General features: G+C 47.4%; 1 protein-coding gene across 2 annotated transcripts in view; it reads left to right on the top strand.

Annotated features, from left to right (window-relative positions):
- Window positions 1-7,702: 7,702 nt before the first annotated feature.
- pdgfab (platelet-derived growth factor alpha polypeptide b) overlaps window positions 7,703-25,806 on the top strand; it is a 26,672-nt gene continuing 8,568 nt past the window's right edge. The window contains exons 1-4 of one of the 2 annotated variants that reach the window (XR_013934313.1): window positions 7,703-8,658; window positions 10,881-10,977; window positions 18,159-18,308; window positions 20,491-20,681. Coding sequence is in view for 1 of the 2 variants with exons in the window: in XM_080447263.1 (XP_080303389.1) it covers window positions 8,593-8,658; window positions 10,881-10,977; window positions 18,159-18,308; window positions 20,491-20,681 (504 nt within the window). In the remaining variant the exon portion in view is untranslated. The remainder of the gene's footprint in view (window positions 8,659-10,880; window positions 10,978-18,158; window positions 18,309-20,490; window positions 20,682-25,806) is intronic. The other variant, XM_080447263.1, reaches the window with a different exon arrangement.

Raw genomic sequence — 25,806 nt, 5'->3', positions numbered from 1 at the left:
TAGAGCGGCTATTTTTGGTGTTCAACGGACTGTGTCGGGCTATAATGTGTCTTCTTATTTACAGTATAAACTGTCCTCATCTGACTTCCACAAGTGTGTATGGATGGAAGAGCGAGCCAGAGAAGCGCGTCCGAGCCGCTGCAGTGCCCTGCTTCCTTCCCCCTCTGTACACAAAGGAACTAATTAGAGCAGTGCCTCTCAACCTTCTTTTTTTAACCACTTCAACTTGGCTGAGTCCCTCAGGGCTCTTGTACTATAGTGTCTTTTCTGTTTTCGCTCTGCATTGAACATCTTAGCTGAAAACGGCCGATCTACAAGCTCACAACGCAACGCCACCGTGAGCTTGTGAGCTTGAGCGGCTATACGGATGCTGTGGTTTAAGTGGTTAACTTCTGGACCGCTAATTTTTCGAGCAATCCTCAACATCCCACCAACCCCACCTCCCCACAACAATATATATTCAATATGTAAGAAGGCATTATATTATTATTAATATTTAACAATAATTATCTTTTATACTTACTTATATAACAGATCTTATAAATAGCAGATCTACAAGCTCCCAACATCATTACAGTCGATATTTAATTTCAAGCTTTTTTCCACCACACTACACCTGTTCGTTAAGAGGTTTTCTTAAATTTGATGAGATACTTGATACTTTTAACAAAGGCAAAATTTATATTTTCCAACATTTTGAAAACATTTCCCCACGGACCACCTGTAACTATGCCAGGGGTCAGAGAAAATTTAATTAGAGGTTCATATTTTACACTTCACGATAACACGGGTCGGCTCCTTCATCATCATCATCATCATCATCATCATCATCATCATCATCATCATCATCATCATCATCATCATCATCATCATCATCATCATCATCATCATCATCATCATCCCATTGATAGACGCAGTGGTTCTCAAACTTTTAGATTTTAAAGGAACCCCCCTGAACTCTGACAGTGGAGTGTATGGTTCCATTTGTATACTGTCAGAGTTACAGACTTGAACGGGTCCATTTAGAACCCCCTCAAGGAACCCTGAGAGTCCCTGGACCCCTCTTGTGAGGACCACCGAGCTACAGGGGGTGTGATTTGTGGGCTCCAGTTGTTCTGCAGCCCCTTCCATCCTCCGGGCCTCCAGAGCCCACTCAGCGTGCATGGTGGACACAGTGGAAGTTCACAGGCGGAGAAGGGTGGTGGTACGGGGGGGGGGGGGGGGGGGGGGGGGTTGTTCGGACCACCACAGAGTCGGGGGAGACCCCAGTCTTCCTCCTCGCCCGGTTCCCATCGCTCCCGACACGACACACACATGTTGAAAAGGTCACGTCTTGATAGACAACAGAGCACCGGCAATTACACTGCTATTTCTCAGTGGCTGGAAGTCCCCTGTTCCCCCTGTTCTCCGTGTGTGTGTGTGTGTGTGTGTGTGTGTGTGTGTGTGTGTGTGTGTGCGTGCGTGCACGAAAGAGACTTAGGGGAGTGTGTGATTTTCTTTTCTTTTTTTTGCACATTGAGAATAAAGAGTCAGTGTTTTAAGGGGAAAAAGGAGCTGGGAAGGGGGGACGTGGGGTGGGGGGGGGGGGGGCATGTTACGGCTTGTCCTGAACTGACTGCACGTCTGTCCGTCTGTGGATGTAAGAGAGAGCGTGTGAAACTGTCAGTGTTTAAAACGCTCTATGTATCTATTTCTTTCACTCGCTCTCTACTTCTCTCTGTCCCACTGTCTGTCTCTCTCTCTATATATATACAGTATATGGATATATATACAGACAGACATATATCCAGCCAACAATTCTGCCTTTCAGCCTGCATGTGATTCCCTGTTGTCATGTTGGAAAAGCGAGAGTGTTCCCTCCACTACCGTCGAGTTCCTGCGGTCCTGCGTCCATCTCCGACCCGAGCGTGCAGGGTCAAGCTCGATCAATGGAACCCACTGGAACTGGACAGTGGAGCCAGGCAAGCACACACACACACAGCGCACGCGTGCCAGCGCATTCCTTCCAGTGTGTCTTTCCAGCGCTTTCTTCTCTTTGGTCTTGGTTTCTGCAGGCTGCAGGGCTTCCTCCACGGACGAGTGTGCGGCAGGAAGAGTCAGCAGGGAGTTATGAGGAGAATGCGAACTCCAGGTGGAACGTGGGCTGGACAGACTTCACAGGTACAATGGACCTCCTGGTCCCTTGACGACGACAAAAAAAAAGCAGCATAATGTGTTGCAGGTGGAAGAACTTGGTGTGGAACGTACCTGCTTCTTTTCCCCTGTAACACTGACTGCGTGCGTGTGTGTATGTGTGTGTATGTGTGTGTGTGTGTGTGTGTGTGTGTGTGAGGAGCCGTGTTGGTTTATGGGTCCCGCAGGTAGACTTGGTTGGCACCCTGGTCGGGCGTCTTTCCCCCTGAATGCCCACTCACCTGCAGTGCCTGTGAGGAAAAGGCATACCGACGGGGCTCTTAAGAGGGCCCACAGAGCAGCTCATTCAGGTTGCTGTATAAGTCACAGTTGGAAAAGGCCGGTAAACGAGCTCTAGTAAATGTCCCTATAAAAGACCAGCTGCATTTTATACTTGGTTTGCATGCCCGTGCTGCGCGGAAAATAGCCGATCTACAAGCTCACAACGCCTCGCGCAGCGAGGCGTTGTGAGCTTGTAGATCGGCTATTTTCCGTGCACGACACCCTAAGTGTAACTCAGGCTTTTTAGGCCTCGTATAGGGAGCACGGCTCAATCTGCTGCCTCGCTGCAAGAGTTGGTCTTTCTCCACTGATTCCTCTTGACTGCGCGCCAGGTGAGTGACCTAGTAAGTACCTGCAAGCAGACATTCTAGACAATCAGAGAGGGTGTTTATGTCAGCGTGTGTTTGTTCAGCGTGTTTATGTGTGTAAAGGGTTGCCCTGGATCGTGCCCCGACACCCACTCCGTTCCGCGTAACTTCTAAGTCCAGTTTATATCACTCTCTGGAATGCCACCTTTGCACCTGTGGAATCTCGCCTGAATTTATGCCCGATTTATACACGGTTGCATGCCGGTGTCGCAAGCTGACAATAGCAGATCTACAACCTCACAATGCTTCGCAAGTATAAGTATACTTATGTATTTGCCTCAGTATACACTGTGTGCGTGTGTGCGTGTGTGCGTGTGTGCGTGTGTGTGTGTGTGTGCGTGTGTGCGTGTGTGTGTGTGTGTGTGTGTGTGTGTGTGTGTGTGCGTGCGTGCGTGCGTGCGAGTGCGTGCGTGCGTGCGTGCGTGAGTGTGTGCGTGTGTGCGTGTGTGTGCGTGCGCGTGCGTGTATACTGCGCGTGTGAGTAACGCAGCAATAAAGGTTACGCGTAGATTCTAATGAGCCTATTACCAGCCGAGGGTTTGTGCTGAATAACATAAATCTATGCTAAAACATGACGGCCCAAAACCACTAATGGAATCTACTTTGTCGTCAAGACATGGATGAGCTCGTCAGGGCCTCGCTGAGCGAAGGCTATAATTGCAGGCTAGGGAGGAGATTGCTCAGTAGCCTAAAGTCCTTTGGTCCATGACTCACACTCTGATATGACTGGGTGTGGTCAGGGAAGACACCTGATTAGTGTCCATGTTTGTTTGTCTGTTGCAGGGCAATCCGCGCTGCCTTCGACAGTTACGTATATGGTCAACTTTGGACGACCGGTTGGAAAAATGTGCGATTACGTGCGGTGGAAAGGAGCCCTCGTCCCTATAGCAACTCATAAACATCACAGTCATCGTAAATATGTGACTATTATCAGCATATTGAGTTTCTACTGGCCGCACGACTATCTTTTTATGGTTCCCTGACACGTCGAAGTGTGAGATTCTTCTCCCGGGTCAGAGGCCCGCTGCACTGAATTGGATGGAGTTGAGATTTGGTTATTCATGATAATGTGTGTGTTACAACACATCCATGTTCCGTCAGTAAGTGAGGCAGAAGTTCTTCCTTCACCACTTAAACCCTATTCTTAGTTGACCATATTCCCAAGGCTCTATACTAGTTTTTTTTTGGCTCTACACTAATTATCTTCGCCGAAAATAACCGATCTACAAGCTCACAACGTGTCGCAATGCGACACGTTGTGAGCTTGTAGATCGGCTATTTCCGCTGAATGTTAGCCCCAGAACTGGGACGTTAGGATGCGTCAAGCCTCGTGGTGCATTTTTCGCCTGGTAAAAATTAGGCTTAAGAATGTGACAAGTGGTAAAAGCACATACCACATAAGACTATAATAGTCCTTCCTGCAGCTGGCCTGGGTTCGAATCCCACCCGAGGCTCTTTACTGCATATCATCCTCTCTCTCTCTCCCCTGCCTTTCCTGTCTTTCCTGTCTTTCCCTGTCACTATCAAGAATAAAGCAAAAATGGAAAAAGAAAAAAGCGTTTCAAAAAGAATAAAACATGTAAAAAACAATTATTGGAGTTACTTCTGTGGCCTACTGGCAGTGTGCACAAGAACGTTGGCACTGATTATTCCAGTGGTTTGTCAGATTAGCTCCGGACAGACAGACAGACAGACAGACAGACAGACACTCTTATAGACGGCCAGACACCTGCATGCCGTAAAAAGAAAGACGCCATGTGTAGTACTTCATGTGTGCCATGACACGTTGGAGTGGACGGTCAGTTGCGTCCATGTCTGATGAAGAGTCAGGCTGCAGAAGACTGTGACGTTTCTTCAGACGGACCCTCATTTCAGTTTTGTTTTAAAGCTTACCTTAGAACGGCCACTTCACACACGCGTCTCATTACACCGAAACTCCCTCCTCGTTTGTCCCTTCTTCTGTGACTAAAGCAGCAGATGACGTGGGGACAAGCAAACTTCAACTCAGCCCAGAAAAAAAGGGGAAACTCTTCTATCCGAGGAAGATATTCAGCCCCAAGGTCAGTTCAACTCAAAGGTCAACTCCTTCTGGACATTGGAAATACATGACCTGGACACATGCCCCCCCCCCTCATTCCAAACCACGTGGCACACTTCACCCCCACCCCAGGGACACCACACAGCTCATATCCACCACATTCAGGAATCCCCCCCCCACCCCCTACCCATTTCCTCTGCTCTTCCCACTGGGAGCAATGCGTGGCCTAAGGGGGGAAACGGGAGTCATCATCGCCTTACTCAGAGAACATATCCTCTCCGCCGCGTCTTTATGAGCTGGATTTACTGTGCTTCCATAAAAGCATTTATTGGGGTTGATGTTGTTAGGTACACAGACCTCAGTTGCCAGTAAACATGTTGTTTAATAAAGCCCAGTTAGCCGGTTCCCTGCACCTTCTCTCAGTTATGCTGCTACCTCCGTTCTCTCCCGTTCTCTGGCGTTTCTCCCCTCCGCCTCTCGTCTTCAACCTTCCTCCCGCCCCCCCCCCTCCATCAGGACTGCACATCGTTATCGAAATGAGGCTTTAGCACATATGCACCCAGGTTGCACTACTTGACTGGGGCAGTGGCTTGGGAGAATCAGAATCGGAATCAGAATCAGCTTTTTTTTGTAACATGTAAACAGGTTTACAGGTGTAAAGAAGGGGGGTGAATTCAATTTTTTTTATACGTGTAGATCCCCAGCTCATCCTGGCTGTGTTGAAGTGTCCTTGAGCAAGACCGATAACTGCTCACGATGAGCAGGTTGGTGCCTTGCATGGTTGCCTCCACCGCCTGTGTGTGAATGGGTGAATAACCCTAACGCTGCTATTTTTGACAACCATTTTTGTGGTTAATTTCATGGGGGAAATTCATCTTGAGCTTCACCCAACTGATGGCTGCTCAGATGGTCATGATGAGCTGTTATGGGTTAAGTGTCTTGCTCAGGGACACTTTGACACATATACTGAGCCCGGGGGGGTTGGAAGGGGGGAGTTGACCTTCTGATTATCAGACAGCCTCTAATTCTCCATTCTGTGGTCTCCTTATAGGAATCACCACTTTCCCTTTGTGATGCTGACTGTGTGTGTGTGTGTCCACGATGCACAGAGCCCACCATGCAACAGAATGATGATTCACTCACTGTATCTCTTTTTGTGTGCAAGCTACCTACGTCTTCGTCTTGTTTAGGGAAACCTGACCAGTGATGTCACTGTGATGATGCTGTATGACCGCTGGCTACCACACAGGGGGGGGACATGATCAACCTGCCTGTCACCGGCCAGTCTTGGTCACAGGCCATAAGGAATGACACACACACACACACACACACACACACACACACACACACACACACACACACACACACACACACACACACACACACACACACACACACACACACACGCACACTGATGTATTCGCGATGACATCACTCTCTGACAGTTACTTTCTCCAACATCAAGCTGAGGAATGAGCAATCAGTGCCGTGAATGATTGGACTCAGCTGGGGGCATTTCCTCCCATACAGTACATAATGTTCACTATGGGCTTCAGGCTTAATACCCCCCTCACAACTATTTAATTTGTGTGTTGAATTGTATATAATAATATGAAATTCAAATATGATAAATATTACATTTCTTGTCTATCATCCCAAACACCCATATGGGGTTATTTATTATTGTAATTCATTATTTGCAGAGAGCCCTCTTTCAATACGTCTTCAAGGTGTGTGTGTGTGTGTGTACTGCATGTGTTTGCTACAGCAGGTAGGTAGACTATAGAGTTTTGTGATCCCATAGCCTGCAGGCCCTCCACCTTGCCAGCGGACAAGGTGGAGGGACGGCCACCTGGTGAGCCGACCTATCACAGGTCAGCTCACCCCGGTGGCCCTCCACCTTGTCCATAAAGGACAAGGTGGAGGGGCCACCGGGCGAGCTGACCTATGACTGCAGTGTGAGTCCGCTGTCTCCCTCCATAGTATAGGTGCTTCTCATTTACCAGGACCCTTAGGGCCTCCTCATTAGACCTCCCAGCACAGTACATCCCCCCCCAGCTTCCTAACAGCAAGTCAGGACCGGTCTCTGGTTAGCCTACTGGAGAAGCCACTCTGCTGCCTCCTTTGTCCCTGAAACGACATGCACACAGACCTGCCAATCAACCCGTTAGGATCTATTAATAATGTTGATTATTAACTTTATCGTGGTCATTAATTTAGCCATCGCCATGTATGTGCAGCATCTTTAACATCATCATCACCAACATGTGGCCAAACGCTTTTGTTTCCTTTGTGTTATTTATCAGTTTGACCAGATTACTAGTATTTTATATGCGTTTAAACCCCAGCATCTGTATTGTGGGGAAAGGCTTTCGCAGAAAATAGCAGATCGACAAGCTCACAACGCGGCGTTGTGAGCTTGTCGATCTGCTACTTTCAGTGAAAGCTTTCCCCACAATAACGGAAAGCGGAAAAGACACTCGTACAGATCCCTGAGGGACTCCTCCGCTCAACCATATATGGGGGTTTAAGTGGTTAACTTATCCATTAATGAGCACCGAATTGTATGAATGGGCTTTCTCCTAAAGGGCGCACACACACACACACACACACACACACACACACACACACACACACACACACACACACACACACACACACACACACACACACACACACACACACACACACACACACACACACACACACACACACACACGCACACACAGAGAGAGACACGGTGCGGTGGGGGGATGGGCACATGTTCTTAAGTCATCCAAGCAGCCAACCAGCTCCCTCTGCTCAATAGATGCGAGGGGAGGGGAGGCGCAACGGGCACGGAGCTCTCAGCTCTCTATATCCACAGGCTCAGACGCGCTCCTCGCTTCATTCTCTGCAGAGTCCCAACAGAAAGCAGGACACCGTGCAAGCCAAGCAACCAGAGCAGAGCTCCAAACAAACTGCAACACTTTGCACTGGATTCAATACACCGGAGGACAACTTTTTTTGGGGTTTATTTTTTATTTTTTACCTGAGAACGACTTGCAGACTTTTTTTTCTTTTCTTTTTTGTAAAATATTTTCCCTGGGGGACCTGCTGCTGCTGCACATTGGGATTATATGCTGCTGCGCGCTTTTTTGAGTTATTCATAATCACTACACATTGTATGGATTCTATTGAAAAAATTGTTATAGGCAATATTTGTCTCTACATAACAGCCTGCTGAATAAATACCCCCCCGAAAGAAAGGCAACGTCTTTTTTTCCTCATCTGAGAGTTCACTGGGGTCTGTTTAGGCTTCCATACGCTCCATTCATTACACAGGGTGCACAGAACAAGTGCCTCCTAGGCTGGGTCTGGGATCGTCCCGCTTCGGGTCTGAGGAAGCCAGCCATGATGTCGACCTGCCGCTCTGTCAGCTTCTGTCAGTCAGAGAGAGCCTGGACGAGGGGACGATCTCTCTGCATGTGAACAGCACACACAGAGCCAACGAGCACTCGCTTTTCCCCGCGGATCACACGCACAAGTGCACGGAGATCTGACTTGATAGGGGGCTCTTACACACACACACACACACACACACACACACACACACACACACAGACACACACACTTGTTTCTCTCGCCGAGGGATGGTTCTGGATTCTCGGGGGGCAGGAGGAGCAACTCTGCGGCTCCTACAGAATAGCAGCCTTTTCTTGCGTTATTCGGGGGAATTGAACCTGAGAGGAGATGAGAGCCGCACTTTGTTGTTTCCTCCTGTGGACGTCGTACCTGCTGCTGATCGCCACCTCTGAGGTAAAGTTCGAGTAGTCAGGGACTGTTCACACAGCCACCGAGATGCAGTGGTGTAAAGTAACTATTCTAACTAAGTACATTTACTCAAGTACTGTAGCCTACTTAAGGACAGTTTTGAGGTATTACTTGACTTTACGGCAGTATTTCCAATTTTCAGTACTTTTCTACATCTCAGAGACAAATATTATACGTTCACTCCACTGCAATTAATTGAAAACGTTAGTTACTCGTTACTTCGTAGATTTTGATTATTATTGCATTAACCACTTTAGCCTTATATGTATCGATCTACAAGCTCAGTCACAACGCCTCGCATGAGCTTGTAGATCTGCTATTTTCAAAAGATTTGTACAGATATTGCACTTGGAAAATGGGACATTCTAATCGGCATACTTTTACTTTTGGTACTTTAGGTATATTTTGATGCCAATACTTTTGTACATTTACTCAAGTCAATTTGACCAGACTTTTACTAGATTGTGGTATTGATACTTTCACTTAAGTAAAAAAAAAAGTCAGTACTTGGCCTTGAATGAAAATGGGGGGCGGATGGCCCCCTTGCTGCACACAGTGGCAGGGGGCTCTGGTTGTGTGCGGGTGCAGCCGGTGCAAAGTGGATTTCAGGCACTCTCTGGGTTCCTAGGAGGGTTTAAATTGACCCCTGCAAGTATTTAACTCTGACAGTATACAAATGGAACCAAATGGACTCGTCAGGGTCCATTTGGTTCCATTTGTATACTGTCAGAGTTAAGGGGAGACCTTGAAATGTAAAAGTTTGAGAACCATTGTACTAGACATTAGACAAGGACCAGACAAGGTTCTCTCTCTGCTCAGCAACAGCCCGGAGCTTTGATCCCAGCCTGTAATTAGTGCATAATATAGAATTATATGAACGCCTACGTAATTTGACTGTTCAAGTGGTCTGCTGTTATTGTTGTCAGTGTGTCAGCAGCCTATAGCCTAATATGTCCACAGTCATAGTCAAATTGAAATGCAAAAATATGTATATTTTTAAAATGCTTCGATTATAAATGATCTGTTTTATGAACACAGAACATCCAATGTCTTTTTCAGGGAATGAACAACTTGTAGGCTGTATTATATCGCTGGGTAGCCTACTGTCTGTTACTATAAGGCATTGGCTGCATGTTTTTGAAAACCAATATTGCCACTGCACTCCAGACGCCTATTCCAGGTTATTTTCGGCTTTTGTGCCAAATCTGTTTGTATAGCCATTAGCCTGAGCCAACTGGGCAAAAGTTTTGGTTGGGCTGCAAAGCGCTTTCATGGGAATCGCTGCCTGTGGGCGATATAAATAGGCACTGTTCCTGTAAGCAAGGCAGGCTGCACGGTTTGCTCAACTTGAGATACTTAACTCGCAGGGACCGCAACAAGTGCAAGTGTAGCGAATGGCCAGCGTTGCCAGATGTCGAGAGAGAAACGAGCAACCAGGTCTATGAAAACAAGCCCAGTAGAAGCAAGCCCTTCGCCCTTTAAACATCATACACATTACATAATATACATTGGCTATAGCCGATCTACAAGCTCACAACGTGAGCTTGTAGATCTGCTATTTTCCCCCAAATAAATCTCGAAGAAAATATGAAAAAAAATTGAATATTTTTAACAACACAAATCTTGTATGGGGGTCCCTCCCTGGCATAACATATTTTCAGATGGGGGTCCGCAGACAAATACTTATCAATTTGGGGGGTCCTTGACTTGAAAATGTTTGAGAAACACTGGTTTCAACGACATTAGGAAACAAGCCCAAATAAGCTTTGGGCTACAATCAAATAAGCTTGTAGATTGGCTATTTTCAAAATAGCCGAAGTAAATGTAAGGCTAAAGTGGTTAATGCATGTTTTGTACAACTACACTTTAGAAACAAGCCCCCAAAAAAACGCAACCCGCAACTAACCAATATTTACAAGCAACTTTACAGAAAAAAACAGCCCAAAGTCGCTTATAATAAGCAGACCTGGCAACACTGGCGAATGGCCGTGAACAAGGGCACAACACGCTTTGCTGCAAGTTGGCACATTGTTGCGACATTTTTATACGGCACTGCTGCATGATCTCGGGTGGCTGTGCTGTTTAAACCGATTGCACTTGTTTATATAGGGGGAAAAGGATGACATAAGCGTTTAAGACCGTATTGACAACCCCCCCCCCCCCTAACCGTTGTTTCTGCTTTGATTTGTTCTTTTCTTGCCCCCAAGGAAGTGGAGATTCCCCAGGAGCTGATAGAGAGGTTGTCTCACAGTGAAATCCGCAGCATCAGCGACCTCCAGCGGCTACTGGAGATAGACTCCGTAGGTAAATTCTGCCTCTTTGATACTTTCAACCAGGGTTCATGGCCATGCAGGACATTTTTGGTCAAATTTCCATTTTTAATTCTATTACCAGAGACAGAGCTATAGCCCTGAAGGTATATTACTTGTGCTGTGGTCCTCAAAGTGGGTTGAGGGACCTTCAGGGTTGCTTGAAGGAGTTCCAAATGGATCCTTACAGGTCTGTAACTCTGAGAGTGTACAAATGGAACCAAATTTGGTTCCATTTGTACACGCTCAGAGTTATGGGGATCCTTGGAAATTAAAAAAGTTAGAGAACCACTGTCCTAGTGGACTTCTAATGTGCCATAGTGTCATAGTAAATCGGTGTCATACATATTCTGAAGAAAACCTGGAGACCGAGACCTTCAGTAATTGGGTCTTATGATCAAAATAAGAACATTAAAATGTTATGTAGGAAAACAAATCAAAAATTTTAGACACATTTGTCCGTGTACGGACCATATTGATGACCGGTCTGCTTTCAACGCACTGGACTTTGCTCATTCACATTTTCACTTATGATCACTAGCAGATGCTGTTTACACGTGTGTTTACGATTACCAGCAGTGTAGTAAAACAAAGTGTAATAAAAAACATAACAAGGTTGGACAAAATCTACGCGGTGGCACGCAACGTCTCTGCGTAAACGTATCGGTAATGGTTTATGTTCAGTTGTGTGTAGTCTTTCACTGATTGTAGGTAGATTCACTCCAGGTCCGCTCCAGCCCGATTCCCATAAAGTGAATACATGACTCAAACCCTTCCCGGTCCTTTGCATTGTTATGGGTGTGTCTAACTTTCAGCCAGGCATTTGAATATTTGTGGCTCATTTAATGAACTCATTGAAAACAGAGGCAGGGGAAGAGGATAAGGGTTGTCATTTATTTATTGAACGTATTTATTTATTTATATTTGTTATCAAAATTTTTTTTTTCATTTAGTCGATATGCACAGGAAGGGGTGTGGGGGTGGTCTGGTCCATGCAGGCGTTGTGTTATACTGTTTAAGTGGTACAGTCGAGTCGGATCGCGATAAGGCAAGATAGGCGCGTCTACGGTACACATGTGACAAAGGTGGACTTTCACTGCCGGTATTTATTTACCACAGGACACATTCAGCTGTTGTCGCTGCAATAAGCTAACTTTATGGCATGGAAAGGTGCCTCGTACAGTCGGCCTGTAAACGAGAAGGCAAGCCCTCGGGTCAGACAGGCTGCTATGGCCGACTCTGTGGTCTTGAATCTTTGAGGTGCTGGGGGGGGCAGTCTCAGTCTCTCTTAAGGGTAGATTAGGTTACAGGGGTGCACTGGCAAAAGCTGTTTGCCTTCACATGAGCCTCTATTTACACAGGCTCTGGCCATATATCAAATATGGGCCTTCCCCCCTATAGGTTTGTTGATGGAAATGGGTAATTACTTAATTAGCTTTAACTGCCTGAAATTGTTTGCCTGAAATTGTTTAGGCTCTCTCGCTGGTCATAGCTCATTAGTTACCTCATAGCTCATATTGACAACACGGCTACATTGCTACTGTCAGTGTTTTGGTCAACAGTTTGTCCACCGGGTCCCGTTTTAGGTCCCGTTTTACCAGTTCAATATATTACCGCGCCGGTTATGAAATAATTCAACCGGGCCAGGCCTGTATGACTTGGGAAAATTAATGACATATTCCAACTGCAGACAACAGTAATCACCCCGCATTGTTCTGGGCCTAGAAATAGGTCCCCCCCACCCCTGGTGCCTCTGGCATGAGAAGAGGTGTTTATAATTGAATTAAAATGTCTTTCTTCAAACAGAGGAATGTTTTCCGGGGTAACAGTAGTAGGCTGATTATTATTACGAGGGCATAAATCTGTCTGGGGGGGACAGACGTCCCCGCCCGCCCTTTAAAAAGACTTTTGACGCCAGCCTGGGCCGGTATTTTCAGAGCTTTTGTTGCGGACGGTCTGGACTGTAAAAAGTTAGCGCGCTCTGGACCGTCCACAGCCCGGCGTGTTAAAGCAGGAAGGAGGAGACCAAAGCATCTGCCTCATCAACGTCTGGGAAATGTCAGCCCTACAGCAGTAAAAATGAACCACCGTAGGCTTATGGAAGAAATACTGTAATTGAACACCAGGTGAGACGTTGCAAAAGGAGCTCCACTTGAGCAAAGCAATGGCGTTCTGCTTGAAATTGGAAAAAGTGTGTAATTGTATTATTCTTTTGTTTCTCATGCGGTAATCATGTTTGTCATGTTGGATTTCCCCCTTTTTGGAGAACACTATCTCCATAGCCCGTGGGCCTTCCTAGATCAGAGTTATTATCCCAGGATCTCTGTCATCGTAGTGGTGAAGGAACGTGTGAGGCAGCCTTCGAGGATGGATGTGTCGGTGTCACTGGGAGGGCCTGCAGGCCTTATCTCGCCGCTGTGTGTTTTATCTAGCACCGCTGTGTGCGCTGTGAGAACAGGCTTAAAGGCATGTTAGAGGCCCCTGTGTGTGTGTGTGTGTGTGTGTGTGTGTGTGTGTGTGTGTGTGTGTGTGTGTGTGTGTGTGTGTGTGTGTGTGTGTGTGTGTGTGTGTGTGTGTGTGTGTGTGTGTGTGTGTGTGTGTGTGTGTGTGTGTGTGTGTGTGTGTGTGTGTGCACATCCAGTGAGAATGGTGTCTTCAGCTCTGAGTGACAGCTGAGATGACCTGCTGATGTCTGCTGATGGTTGTCTGGCCCCTGAGGTGCTCCTCTCCTCTCCTCTCTCTCGTCTGCCCCTCGCTCCCTCTCTCCGCGGCCCCTCGGTCTGACTGCTCTTATCTCTCTCTCTCTCTCTCTCTCTCTCTGAAGGACTTTGACAGAAAGGGGAACCTGACTCTTGACATGGGGCAGAGGTGGAGGAGGGTTCATGAGGGATGTGGAGCTTGTGTTCCGCTGCACCTCACTCAGACAGGGGCTTGTTGTGCAACCTGCCTCGCAAGCTGTTTACCTTCAGTATACCCGGTTCACACAGACCCCCAGGCCCCCCCCCCCCACCCCCCTCACATTCAGACTTACTTGTTGGGCCCTTATCAGCACTCAACACTGATACTCTTGAGAGTGTAAAGCACTCTGAAGTTTAAACACTTGAACCCCAGCATCCCTATAATGGGGGGGGGTCGAACATTCAGCGAAAATGGCAGATCTACAAGCTCACTGCGTTGCATTTGCGACACATTTTGAGCATGTAGATATGTATGGCCTAGTAGTATAGACCCATGGGGAACTCTGGTAAACAAAGTATATAGGGCAGTTGTTCTCAAGTGGGTTCCAGGGTCCCCAGTTAAATCACTGGTAACTCTGAGAGTGTACAAGAGAGACCTCCGAGTTATGGGGGTCCTTGGCCTAATGCATAGTAAGCTGGGGGGTCCTTGAAATTAAAAAAAATAAGTTTGAGAACCACTGATATGGGGTTTAAGTGGTTAAATGAACACCGAGGATTTTATAGTGTGTGGACTGAACTGCTAGATTGTCAACTCAGCAGGGGTTGAGAGAAAGACTGTAGTATGATTAGTGAAGAGACTGTAGTATGATTAGTGAAGAGACTGTAGAATGATTAGTGAAGAGACTGTAGAATGATTAGTGAAGAGACTGTAGTATGATTAGTGTAGAGACTGTAGTATGATTAGTGTAGAGACTGTAGTATGATTAGTGAAGAGACTGTAGTATGATTAGTGAAGAGACTGTAGTATGATTAGTGTAGAGACTGTAGTATGATTAGTGTAGAGACTGTAGTATGATTAGTGTAGAGACTGTAGTATGATTAGTGTAGAGACTGTAGTATGATTAGTGAAGAGACTGTAGTATGATTAGTGTAGAGACTGTAGTATGATTAGTGTAGAGACTGTAGTATGATTAGTGTAGAGACTGTAGTATGATTAGTGTAGAGACTGTAGTATGATTAGTGTAGAGACTGTAGTATGATTAGTGTAGAGACTGTAGTATGATTAGTGTAGAGACTGTAGTATGATTAGTGAAGAGACTGTAGTATGATTAGTGTAGAGACTGTAGTATGATTAGTGTAGAGACTGTAGTATGATTAGTGTAGAGACTGTAGTATGATTAGTGTAGAGACTGTAGTATGATTAGTGTAGAGACTGTAGTATGATTAGTGAAGAGACTGTAGTATGATTAGTGAAGAGACTGTAGAGTGATTAGTGAAGAGACTGTAGTATGATTAGTGTAGAGACTGTAGTATGATTAGTGTAGAGACTGTAGTATGATTAGTGTAGAGACTGTAGTATGATTAGTGAAGAGACTGTAGAGTGATTAGTGAAGAGACTGTAGTATGATTAGTGAAGAGACTGTAGTATGATTAGTGTAGAGACTGTAGTATGATTAGTGTAGAGACTGTAGTATGATTAGTGAAGAGACTGTAGTATGATTAGTGAAGAGACTGTAGTATGATTGTTGCCAGACCCAGGGGGTCAGGCCTACATGAGGCTTTGTCTGTCCCTCTTTTCCTCCCGGTTCAACGTTTTTCCTCCCGGTTCAACGTTTTTCCTCCCGGTCCCTCTTTTCGATTGGCCAAGCTTAGCGTGACGTCTCTGATCTTCAGATTTCAACTTATAAAGTGGTTTGTAGGTGTGTTACGTACTAGGAATTTATTGGGTCTGGCAGAATTAGGTCTCCTGGTCTTGTTAGTGAAGAGACTGTAGAGTGATTAGTGAAGAGACTGTAGTATGATTAGTGAAGAGACTGTAGTGTGATTATTTGTACAGGTAGAGAGAGAGAGAGAGACAGAGAGAGAGAGAAGGAAGGGAGCGAGCGATGCCTCCTGGCTAATGGAGGGAGTCATTCACCTCTATTAGCTCCCAGTCACCTGGAACCCAAATGGAGGACTACGCTGATGTGTAGAACTGGACCGCCTCAGAGTTAAATTAACACTGAGGATTTTGCTGTGCATGGGGGGGACGGGGGGACGGACAACAGAGAGGTCCTTTTGTGACACAGAAAAAAGGGGGAGGTGGTGGTGGGGGGGGGGGGGACTACAGAGAGTCCATAAAGGACTCCTTTATGTTCCTCCTTTCTTTCTCCCATCAGCAGTACTCTCTGACATGGCCCGTCTCTTGGACGGCCACCGGTGGGGATGACCTCCCTCCCTCCCTCCCTGACAGGGGGAGATGAAGCGCAGGATAGGGGGGTGGGTGGGTGGGTTGGGGGGAGGGGCACATAGAGCGAGGGTAGAGAGGGAGGGAGAGGCGTTCAGCCACACTGGGAGTTCTGTCAGTGACCCGCAGCGTTAAAAGGTTGTTAGGTGAAGAAATCAGCCAGCTGTCACAACGTGTTCCTCTGACAGCGCGGTACACCCAGCTATGTGTGTGTGTGCGTGTGTGTGCGTGTGTGTGTGTGTGTGCGTGCGTGTGTCCGTGTGAATGAGAGAGTGTGTGTTTGTGCAGGCGCACGTAGCATGTTTGAGCGTGTGTGTGTAAACATCTGAATGCATGTACATGTATGTACATACACACCACACACTATGCATATGACATGAACGTGTGTGTGTGTGTGTGTGTGTGTGTGCGTGCGTGCCATAGCATATTACCCTCCATGCATGTCCATGACAGACTGATAGCTAGCCCCAGTGCTAAACCCCCAGGCGGCCGGCCTCACCCCCCCAGTAAACACTTCCTTTCTGTGGACCTCAGGTTGTGGGTCACTGGATCTCTGACTGACTAGGAGACAGGCTAGAGGGGAAACTCCCCCCCCCCCCCCCCCCCCAACAGGCCCACACTCACTGCAGGTACAATGTTTGGGTCCAGGCCTTAAAGGCATCGGAAAAAAAGGCGGCATCCGAAGGTAAATAAACAGCCGTGCCCGGAGCTAGGCGTCGGGTAGGAAGAGGAAAGCACTTCAGATGACTCTGCCCTCCCTGGGGCATAAAGAAACTGGATGAGTGGAGATTGTTTGTCTATGACCAAGCTTTGTTGTACTGGAGTACATTCAGCTTTAACTTGTTATGAGGATAATGAAAGGGGCTTGGTTTTGGCAGTGTGTGCGCGTGCACATGCGTGTGTGCGTGTGTGCGTGTGTGCGTGTGTGCGTGTGTGCGTGTGTGTGTGTGTGTGTGTGTGTGTGTGTGTGTGTGTGTGTGTGTGTGTGTGTACTACGTGCACACAGGTATAGGATTGGGTTACCCAGCTGGGTATACAGTACCAGACACGTAGACCAGCCTACTTAGCAAACACTCTCTTACTGTCAGACTCTGTTCCTTGGGAAAGGGCAGTATCCAGTGAACAGGCTTTTATCGTTTTATTGCCGGCTTTGGCACTCTTTTATAATCTGCCTCATATTCTGGGTGGGGACCAAAATAAGCATGCTTTATCAGATGACCATGACTGCAATGAGCTGAGCTTGCTACAGCGGACTGCAGTTAAAGAGATTTGAGAAACTAGCGGCGCAGCATATAACAAAACGTGTACTTTCCTGAGCCGCCGAATGACCAAAAAGCAAGCATTTTCACATAAATGCGAGACACGAAGCTACTAATTAGGTGCGGGGATAATGGCGGATGAGCACCGCCTGTCAAATTACCACTTTAGTCGCCCCGTGCGTCTGTGAGAGCAAGTTGTTTTGAAAAGACTTCGACATGAGTCACCTGTGTCTAGCTGACTAGCTCCCTCGTTCACGGTGGGAAGGTTCCGCACGTGAGTGAGTGAGGCTTACACATAGAGCGTGTAATTACATTGAGGTCGGCATAAAACAATTCCATGTATACCATGTTTACTTTGGAATGTTTACCTCAAGCTGTGATATTATCGACCGAGGCCCGCCTGCCAACACGCTGACGGGGGAACCCGTAACCCCTTCAGGGAAGTGTGGGTTCCGTAACTGCACGCAGCGCTAGCAGGCCGTTAAGGTCTCATTGTGGTCGTGTGACTAACCATAGCGTTGTTTGTTGTGGAAGGGATATATAAAACATCAATGGGTGATCACATGGGCCTTTTTTTGGTGAGACCTACCAAGCCACCTACCGCAGTCATCCACCGCTGCTCCGGCGGCTTTCGTTATACACTCTTTTGTCGGCTGATTGTATAATGGCAGGTCGGTTGAGCAAACTTCCTCTCAGTGTGTGTGTGTGTGTGTGTCCACGCTCGTGTATAATGTTTTTTGTTGTTGTAATTTTATGACGCTGTAGTAATATGGCTGCCTTCTGTTTTGATGAGGTACGGGAAATGATGTCATCGAGGAGCCCAAGCATCACAAGTACCATCACAGCCACCACAACCACCACAAGAACTCCTCTCGTCACCAAGGTTACTACAATGACCTGAAGAAGAGCTCCCAGCTTCACAGCCGACGCAAGAGGAGCATTGGTAAGGATGCCAACCCCCCCTGCATGGCACAGTATGCACGGCGAAATCCACACTTAACTAAGTTAAGACCTGAAGAAGCATCTGTGTCATTTTTAGATTTGAGCTAAAAAGCATTCTTTTACACTTTGGCTATTCAAAAATAGCAGATCTACAAGCTCGTAGCACGGCACCGAGTGCCGCGCTACGAGCTTGTAGATCTGCTATTTTTTTTTTAAATCGTGAAAATGTGTGCAAATCTTTGAATATATTTATATATATTTATATTCTATTAAAGCAAACATTAACTCAAATCTTTGCTTCTGGGGGGTCACTGGAACAAAATATTTTGAGATGGGGGTCCGCGGCCAAATTCATATCATTTTGGGGGTCCTTGACATGAAAAAACCTCAGGCCTCAATGGGTTAAGCCGTATTTCATACTTTGGGCACGTCAAAATCGACGTGCCCAAAACAGGGACGCCAGGTGTGAAAGTCGTTAAAATGGACCCGCAAGGGTCTAGATTTTGCGGCGTAGCACAGCAGCACGACACAGAGTGTATAAGCATGTCATGGTATGGCGTTGTACTAACGTAACACAGCACCGCATCGTCCCGACATCACCCTGTGTTTCAAACACCACAGCACTGTGTCGTGACTTCCCCAGAGGATGGAATTTATTACTTGACACTCATTTGAAAGTGTAGCTAATAGTTAGTGGTTTTTCGCGCGGCATTAAGTGGATGAGCAGATCCCTAATGGAGACATCTACCTAGTATTTACAGCAATCACAGAACCATGGGAAATGATGATGGGCCCAGGGTGGGGGGGGGGGGGGGGGGTGAGGTGGGGTGGAGTTTTGAGCGGTGGGGGCGGGTGGGAGGAGGGGGGGGAGCACTGATGTCTGACATGCACTGTTTTGATTGGCCGGGGCCTTTGGAGATCTAAGACACGAGCACCTCGAGAGAAATGTATCCTTAAGCATGGAAATTCCAGGCATTCAGGAGTCAAGTTGCGGCTCGCCTGGGCTCTGAGTCAGATTGCTTCATAAAACGCCACGCGGTACGATATCTGATCGAGGCCAGGAGAAAAAAAGCGCATAGTGTGTGATGTCTGTGTTAAGCCTGACTGCATGTTCTTTTACAACTCTCCAAGCGTATCATTTTAACCGACTCGGGATGTTGTTGCTGGTCATATTTCATGTATGCAGTCCATATCCAGCCATATACAGTACGGCAGACCTCTTTGGCAGCCGTCCACAAAGGCCATCGCTTACTGAACTCCACGCATGCAGCGTGTTTACGACATAATGGTGGCTTACAGTGCACGTTCTGTTACTTTCTGTAGGCTCGAGTGCCTGTCGGGGCATTAAATCTGAGATGAACGCTTACTGGCTTCCCCTTTAGACCATTATTAGCTTTTCAACAGGCAAATGTGGAGGGCTCCTTAGGCCGGTCGCACCGCATTAGCCTCAGTCAGGGCTCTGAACAAAGGAGCAGTCTCTTTCTGTCTCACTGCGTCGATCCCAAAGCTCCTTTAAGTGATATGAGATCAGCTTTTTGGGATTGCCTCGTCTTCTTTAGCTGCGTTAACGGGAGGCCGCTGGGTGTGATGTTTAGGGCAGATGAGCAGATCCCAAAATCAAGTGAGTCATCCCGCAACTAGTGCTGAAGGAATGAGAACCACAGCTGAGAGCCAATCACGTGGGATCGCGTATATATACGTGGATATATACACGAGAGCGCCAAATATTGTAATATATTGTGTAACGCACCGGTTCACAACGTTGGGTCCAGGAACCACCAGGGGTCCAAATGTACACTTGTGAATTATAAATAAATGTTTTCAATCTATTTGTGAGTTATCTGACTGAACTGAGCTTATAGATCGGCCATTTCCACTATTAATGTTTATTTTTAAGTATGAAGTAATTAAATATGTGTTATTTGTCATATCTGCCCTGTGCAACTTTTGTTTCCGAAAGCTAAAAGCCAAACAGAAATGTCATTTTCATCCATTAATTTTCAACTCGTTAATAAAACGTTAATCGCAATTATTGGAGTGATACTTAATCGTCAATTTAAATTTGTAATCGTGACAGCCCTAATTAATGTGACTCATATTCTTTCCTCTCTCTCTCTCTCTCTCTCTCTCTCTCTCTCTCTCTCTCTCTCTCTCTCTCTCTCTCTCTCTCTGTGTCTCCTCAGTGGAAGAGGCGGTCCCGGCCGTGTGTAAGACGCGGACAGTGATCTACGAGATCCCCAGGAGCCAGGTGGACCCCACGGCCGCCAACTTCCTGATATGGCCGCCGTGCGTGGAGGTGAAGCGCTGCACGGGTTGCTGCAACACCAGCAACATGCGCTGCCACCCCTCACGCAAGCACCACCGCACTGTTAAGGTAGGAAAAACGCCATGCACGTACAAACGCACAATTTGCTACCCAAATAATCGCGCTCGCATTCACACACAGCACAGTATGAGAAACACTACTGCGTTGTAACGGTAAACTCCTATTAAACCTGTATTATTCTATCAGTGAATCTATTGGGAATCTAAATTCATTCCACACACTCCACAATAAAACATTTGACGATTGTGGGGCGCTGATAGCCGAGAGGGTAAGGCCGCAGGCGCGTGATGCTCTGATGCCTGACAGCAAGGGTTCAGTTCCCGAGCCCCCGTCTCCTGTCTCTCTTCACTGTGGACTATCAATAAAGGCGGAAATTAACCCTGAAATATCTTAAAAATCATTTGAGGATCACAACTATAATTGCGCTTACAATTGCGAACATGCTAATAATCCCACATACTCATACATTTCTGCTCACAGGCACACACACACACACACACACACACACACACACACACACACACACACACACACACACACACACACAATGCCAATTCTTCCTACCTACCAACAGGTAAGTAAATCACATTGGAGACACGTTGACTAACTCCATGGAAGACAACCTGCCCTCCTTCACACTCTACTGCTCTCTCTCTCTCTCTCTCTCCCCCCCCCCCCACCTCGACTTCTGTCCATCTCAATCGGTCGTTCCTACCAAGCTTTTTGGCCCCCGTCCGTCCAGAGTCGCAGGCCCCCCTCTCCTCCCACCAACCTATTATATATCCCCTCTCTCCTTCCATTCCATCGACCCCCTCCTCTTCTCTCTCCGTAACCTCCACCTCCCTTCATCACTCTATCCCCTGTTTTGGCCACGGGCCAGGGTGTCTCTGCCAAGCCGGGAGGGGGTAAAGAGGGGATAGCGGGAACGAGCTAGCTAGACCTAGCGAGGAGGCAAGGAGGGAGGAGGGGAAGGAACCAGAGGTGGGGGAGGGTAGCAATGGAAGGGTCTCAGTAGAGCCACCCGGATGCCAGAGAGAGAAAGAGAGAGAGAAAAGAGAGAAATGCAGCAAGCTAGAGAGAAAGAACAGGGGAGAAGAAGAAGACCAGAAGGGGTTGCACCACTGTTTCTCCCAGGTATGTCAGCCTGAAGAAGTCGTCCTCTCTGTTCAGGCTCAAGAGGAGACACGCTGGCTGGGGGTCGAGCCCGTTACTCCTGCTGTATTTACACTACAGCCTCTTAGCTGAGCACATGGCCCCACCGTGGAGGTATGGAAGCTATGCGCTCTGCTCTGGAACAGCAAGAGGCTACCAGTGGATAAACAGGATAATCGGGAACACTTCACCGCGTGTGTGTGTGTGTGTGTGTGTGAGTGTGTGCGTGTGCGTGTGTGTGTGCGTGTGCGTGCGTGTGCGTGCGTGTGCGTGCGTGTGTGTGTGTGTGTGCGTGCGCGCGTGTGCGTATCGATCTCTGGACTTTATCACCGCGATCATCCCCTGTTGCTGTGGGCCAGCAAGACATCGCTATCTGATGTCACTACAAAAAGCCTGTCCTGTTCTGGATCAAATTATTACCAGGGCCCGAGCAGGAGATGTTTGGTTTCAGACTTCGAGATGCCGCCATGATAGGCCAGGCAGGGTAATAATAACACAAATACCTCCTTCCCCTTGTTTGGCACGCTGGCACAGAACGGGATCAGTGGACAGAGTTCTCTCCTGGCCTCGGTTTCAAAATGGACCCCAGCCTTTGGGCCATAGAGTTGAAAGAGGAACTATATACAAGGCGGGCATTGTGGGGTATCGGGCACTGGATTTAGGGCACAGGATTTATGGTCAGAACATGCTGAGTCACGATGCGGTGAGGGAGTTTCTTAGCTCGCCCCCTCTGGTGTTACAGTACAGATGACAGTCTGTCTGTCTGTCTGTCTGTCTGTCTGTCTGTCTGTCTGTCTGTCTGTCTGTCTGTCTGTCTGTCTGTTCATGTGTCTCTGAACTCGTCCAGCTCTCTGTCTGCCAGTCAGTCTGTCTGTCTGTCTGTCTGTCTGTCCATGTGTCTCTGAACTCGTCCAGCTCTCTGTCTGCCAGTCAGTCTGTCCGTCTGTTCCAGAAACCTCTGTCCTCGTCAATGGAAGCTCTGTCCGTTATTAAAGTCCACTGTGACGAGGATGCTGTCGGCGAGAAAAATGGGGAGGCCGGGGGGGTATGCAAGTGGCTAGTGGTTCGATTCAGCTATTCTTGGAATGCCATGTTCTGTGTGACCCCCCCACACACCCTTGTGGCATTTCCATGGCCCTCGGGACAAGTTTGAGTACGCACGCACGCACGCACGCACGCACGCACGCACGCACGCACGCACGCACGCACGCACGCACGCACGCACGCACGCACGCACGCACGCACGCACGCACGCACGCACGCACGCACGCACGCGCGCGCACACACACACACACACACACACACACACACACACACACACACACACACACACACACACACACACACACACACACACACACACACACACACACACACACACACACACACACACACACACACACACGGGGGCACACACACATCGTGGATAGGAAGCCTCAGGCGTGGTGGCGCTGGGTTTCACAGGGCCAATTCGTTTCCGTGCGGCCGGTGGCAGGGGGCAGATGAGAGGACCTTGTCTCCGGGGAAAAGGTCAACCGTAAGGGGGGGGGGGGACATTCACCACTCTGTGTGTGCAGGAGTGACATCGTCCCATTGCCAAGTGTTCTGTTTGGGCCCTCTAAGCACTCGGCCCTGAATAGGGGTCCAGTCTGTGCTTCTCCCTCTCCGTTTATTAGAAGGCTAAAAATGTCGTGCCCGTCTCTCCCACCCTTCCCCTCCCCTCCACTACCCTCCTTCCACCCAAACTCCTCTCCTCTCCTCTCCTCTCCTCTCCCCCCCCCCCCCCCCACGGGTCTGACTTGTTTTCCTTGTGTGAGCTGAAGGATGGGAAAAGAACACGCTCTCTGTGTTTCTTTTCCAGACGTACCTTTATTTATTCATTTATTTCGTCTGTCCTGTCTGTTCTGTCTGTCTGTCTGTCTGTCTGTCTGTCTGTCTGTCTGTCTCTCTCTCTCTGCCTCACACCTTGTCTCTCTTTCTTAACTGCTTTCAGGCATTTCTTCTTGTTTCACGCTATATGGACGTAAGTAAAAAGAGTGCAGATAGTGAATGAAGCGGGTCTGTGCAGGCCCTGCATGCTACAAGCCTGGCCTGTTCACTGGAGGGCTGATAAAAAACACTACTTTAAATAGGGCTCTGGGGGAGGAGAAGAGAGAGAGACCTTAACACTCCTCTCTCTCTCTTCCTCTATTTCCATCCATCCCTCTCTCTTTCTCTCTCTCTCTCTCTCTCTCGACTTGGCTTGCACTTTGGTCCATCACTGAGATAAGTGCCCCTCTAAATCCTGTGTGTGTGTGTGTGTGTGTGTGTGTGTGTGTGTGTGTGTGTGTGTGTGTGTGTGTGTGTGTGTGTGTGTGTGTGTGTGTGTGTGTGTGTGTGTGTGTGTGTGTGTGTGTGTGTGTGTGTGTGTGTGTGTGTGTGTGTGTGTGTGTGTGTGTGTGTGTGTGTGTGTGTGTGACATAAGAAAAGTGTATAGGTCTAACAGCCTCTAAGGGACTGTATACTAATACAGATAAGAGACTAAACAGCTTGCAACTAGAGGGAGAGAGAGAGGGAGAAACATACGGAGGGAGAAAGAGAGTCTGAGAGAGCTAGTAGGGAGATAGAGAGAGAGAGAGAAGTGGTAGAGATAACTAGGGAGAGAGGGGCAAAGGGAATTCTTAATGAGAGAATGTAAATATTCTTGCATTCCTATAGTCTTCATTCACCCTCTTTTGAATTCCCTCCACCTCTCCGTGCACTCTCACTGACTCCTCATGCACACATACACACACGCACACGCACACACACACACACACACACACACACACACACACACACACACACACACACACACGCTGGCCCTCCTTTCTGTTTTCCACTAGTGTGATGTCTTCACATTTTTGTTGTTGTTAGATTATCTCCTAACTCTGGCAGGTTTTTCTTCCCTTTTTTTTTTTTTAATCTCTGAAGGCTGCCGTTGCAGTTTGTCCATAATGCAGTGCGACTCTGTTGTGCAACGTATAAACTCACGGCCAAATCCTAACTCTGACAGCGTAAAAGACGGGTCCCAAATGGACCCCGTAAAGGTCCTCTGAGAGTATTTTACACTCTCGGAGTGAACTGAACATTGAGGATTTCACTGTGTATGAAATAAATAAATAATTCAGGACCCCTTCATGTCAAATGAGTAGGCAACAAAACAAACAGTCTCTCTCTCTCTCTCCAGTGGTGGAAAAAGTACTCACATTCTTTACTTAAGTAAAAGTATCAATACTGCAATATAGAAATGCTCCGTTACAAGTAAAAGTCCGGAATTAAAAATGTACTTGAATAAAAGTACAAAAGTATTGGTATCAAAATGTACCTAAAGTACCAAAAGTAAAAGTACTAAAATATTTGAAAATAGCAGATCTACAAGCTCACAACGCGACGCGTTGTGAGCTGTTGTCAGACAGACTGCTGTTGACAGACAGACTGTTGTACCTAGGCTATTTTCAAATAGCCTAGGTATGAAATAGGGCTGAAGTGGTTAATGTATGTTTTCTAATATAATAATTGATAATTGCAAAGTAACTAGTAACTAAAGTTTTCAAATAATTCTAGTGCAGTAAAAGTACAATATTTGCCTCTGAGGTGTAGTGTAGTAGAAGTAAAAGTACAGAAAATTGGAAATACTCCAGTAAAGTAAAAAATCCTCAAAATTGTACTCAAGTACAGTACTTGAGTAAATGTAGTTAGTTACTTTACACCTCTCTCTCTCTCTCTCTCTCTCTTGTTGTTCCACCGTCCCGTCCTCCCAGCGTTGCCTCTGTTCCCATGCTCTCTGCTCACGTCTCATCCAGCTGTGTCGTATATTATACAGTGTTTTTGTGCTGATGTGTTTGTCAGTGTTGCTGGCTAGACACACTCGCACACATTAAAACAACAGGTGCCGCTTGGAACCGGCACACTGTGGACACAGCCCAGCAGACAGGGTGTGTGCCTTAACTGGCTTTATCTGCATGTCAGAGAGAGAGAGAGAGAGAGAGAGAGAGAGAGA

Source organism: Gymnoscopelus braueri (genome assembly GCF_963280865.1).
Source record: "Gymnoscopelus braueri genome assembly, chromosome: 13".
Classification (NCBI taxonomy): Eukaryota; Metazoa; Chordata; class Actinopteri; order Myctophiformes; family Myctophidae; genus Gymnoscopelus; species Gymnoscopelus braueri.
This window is presented reverse-complemented; position numbering and strand designations above follow the sequence as displayed.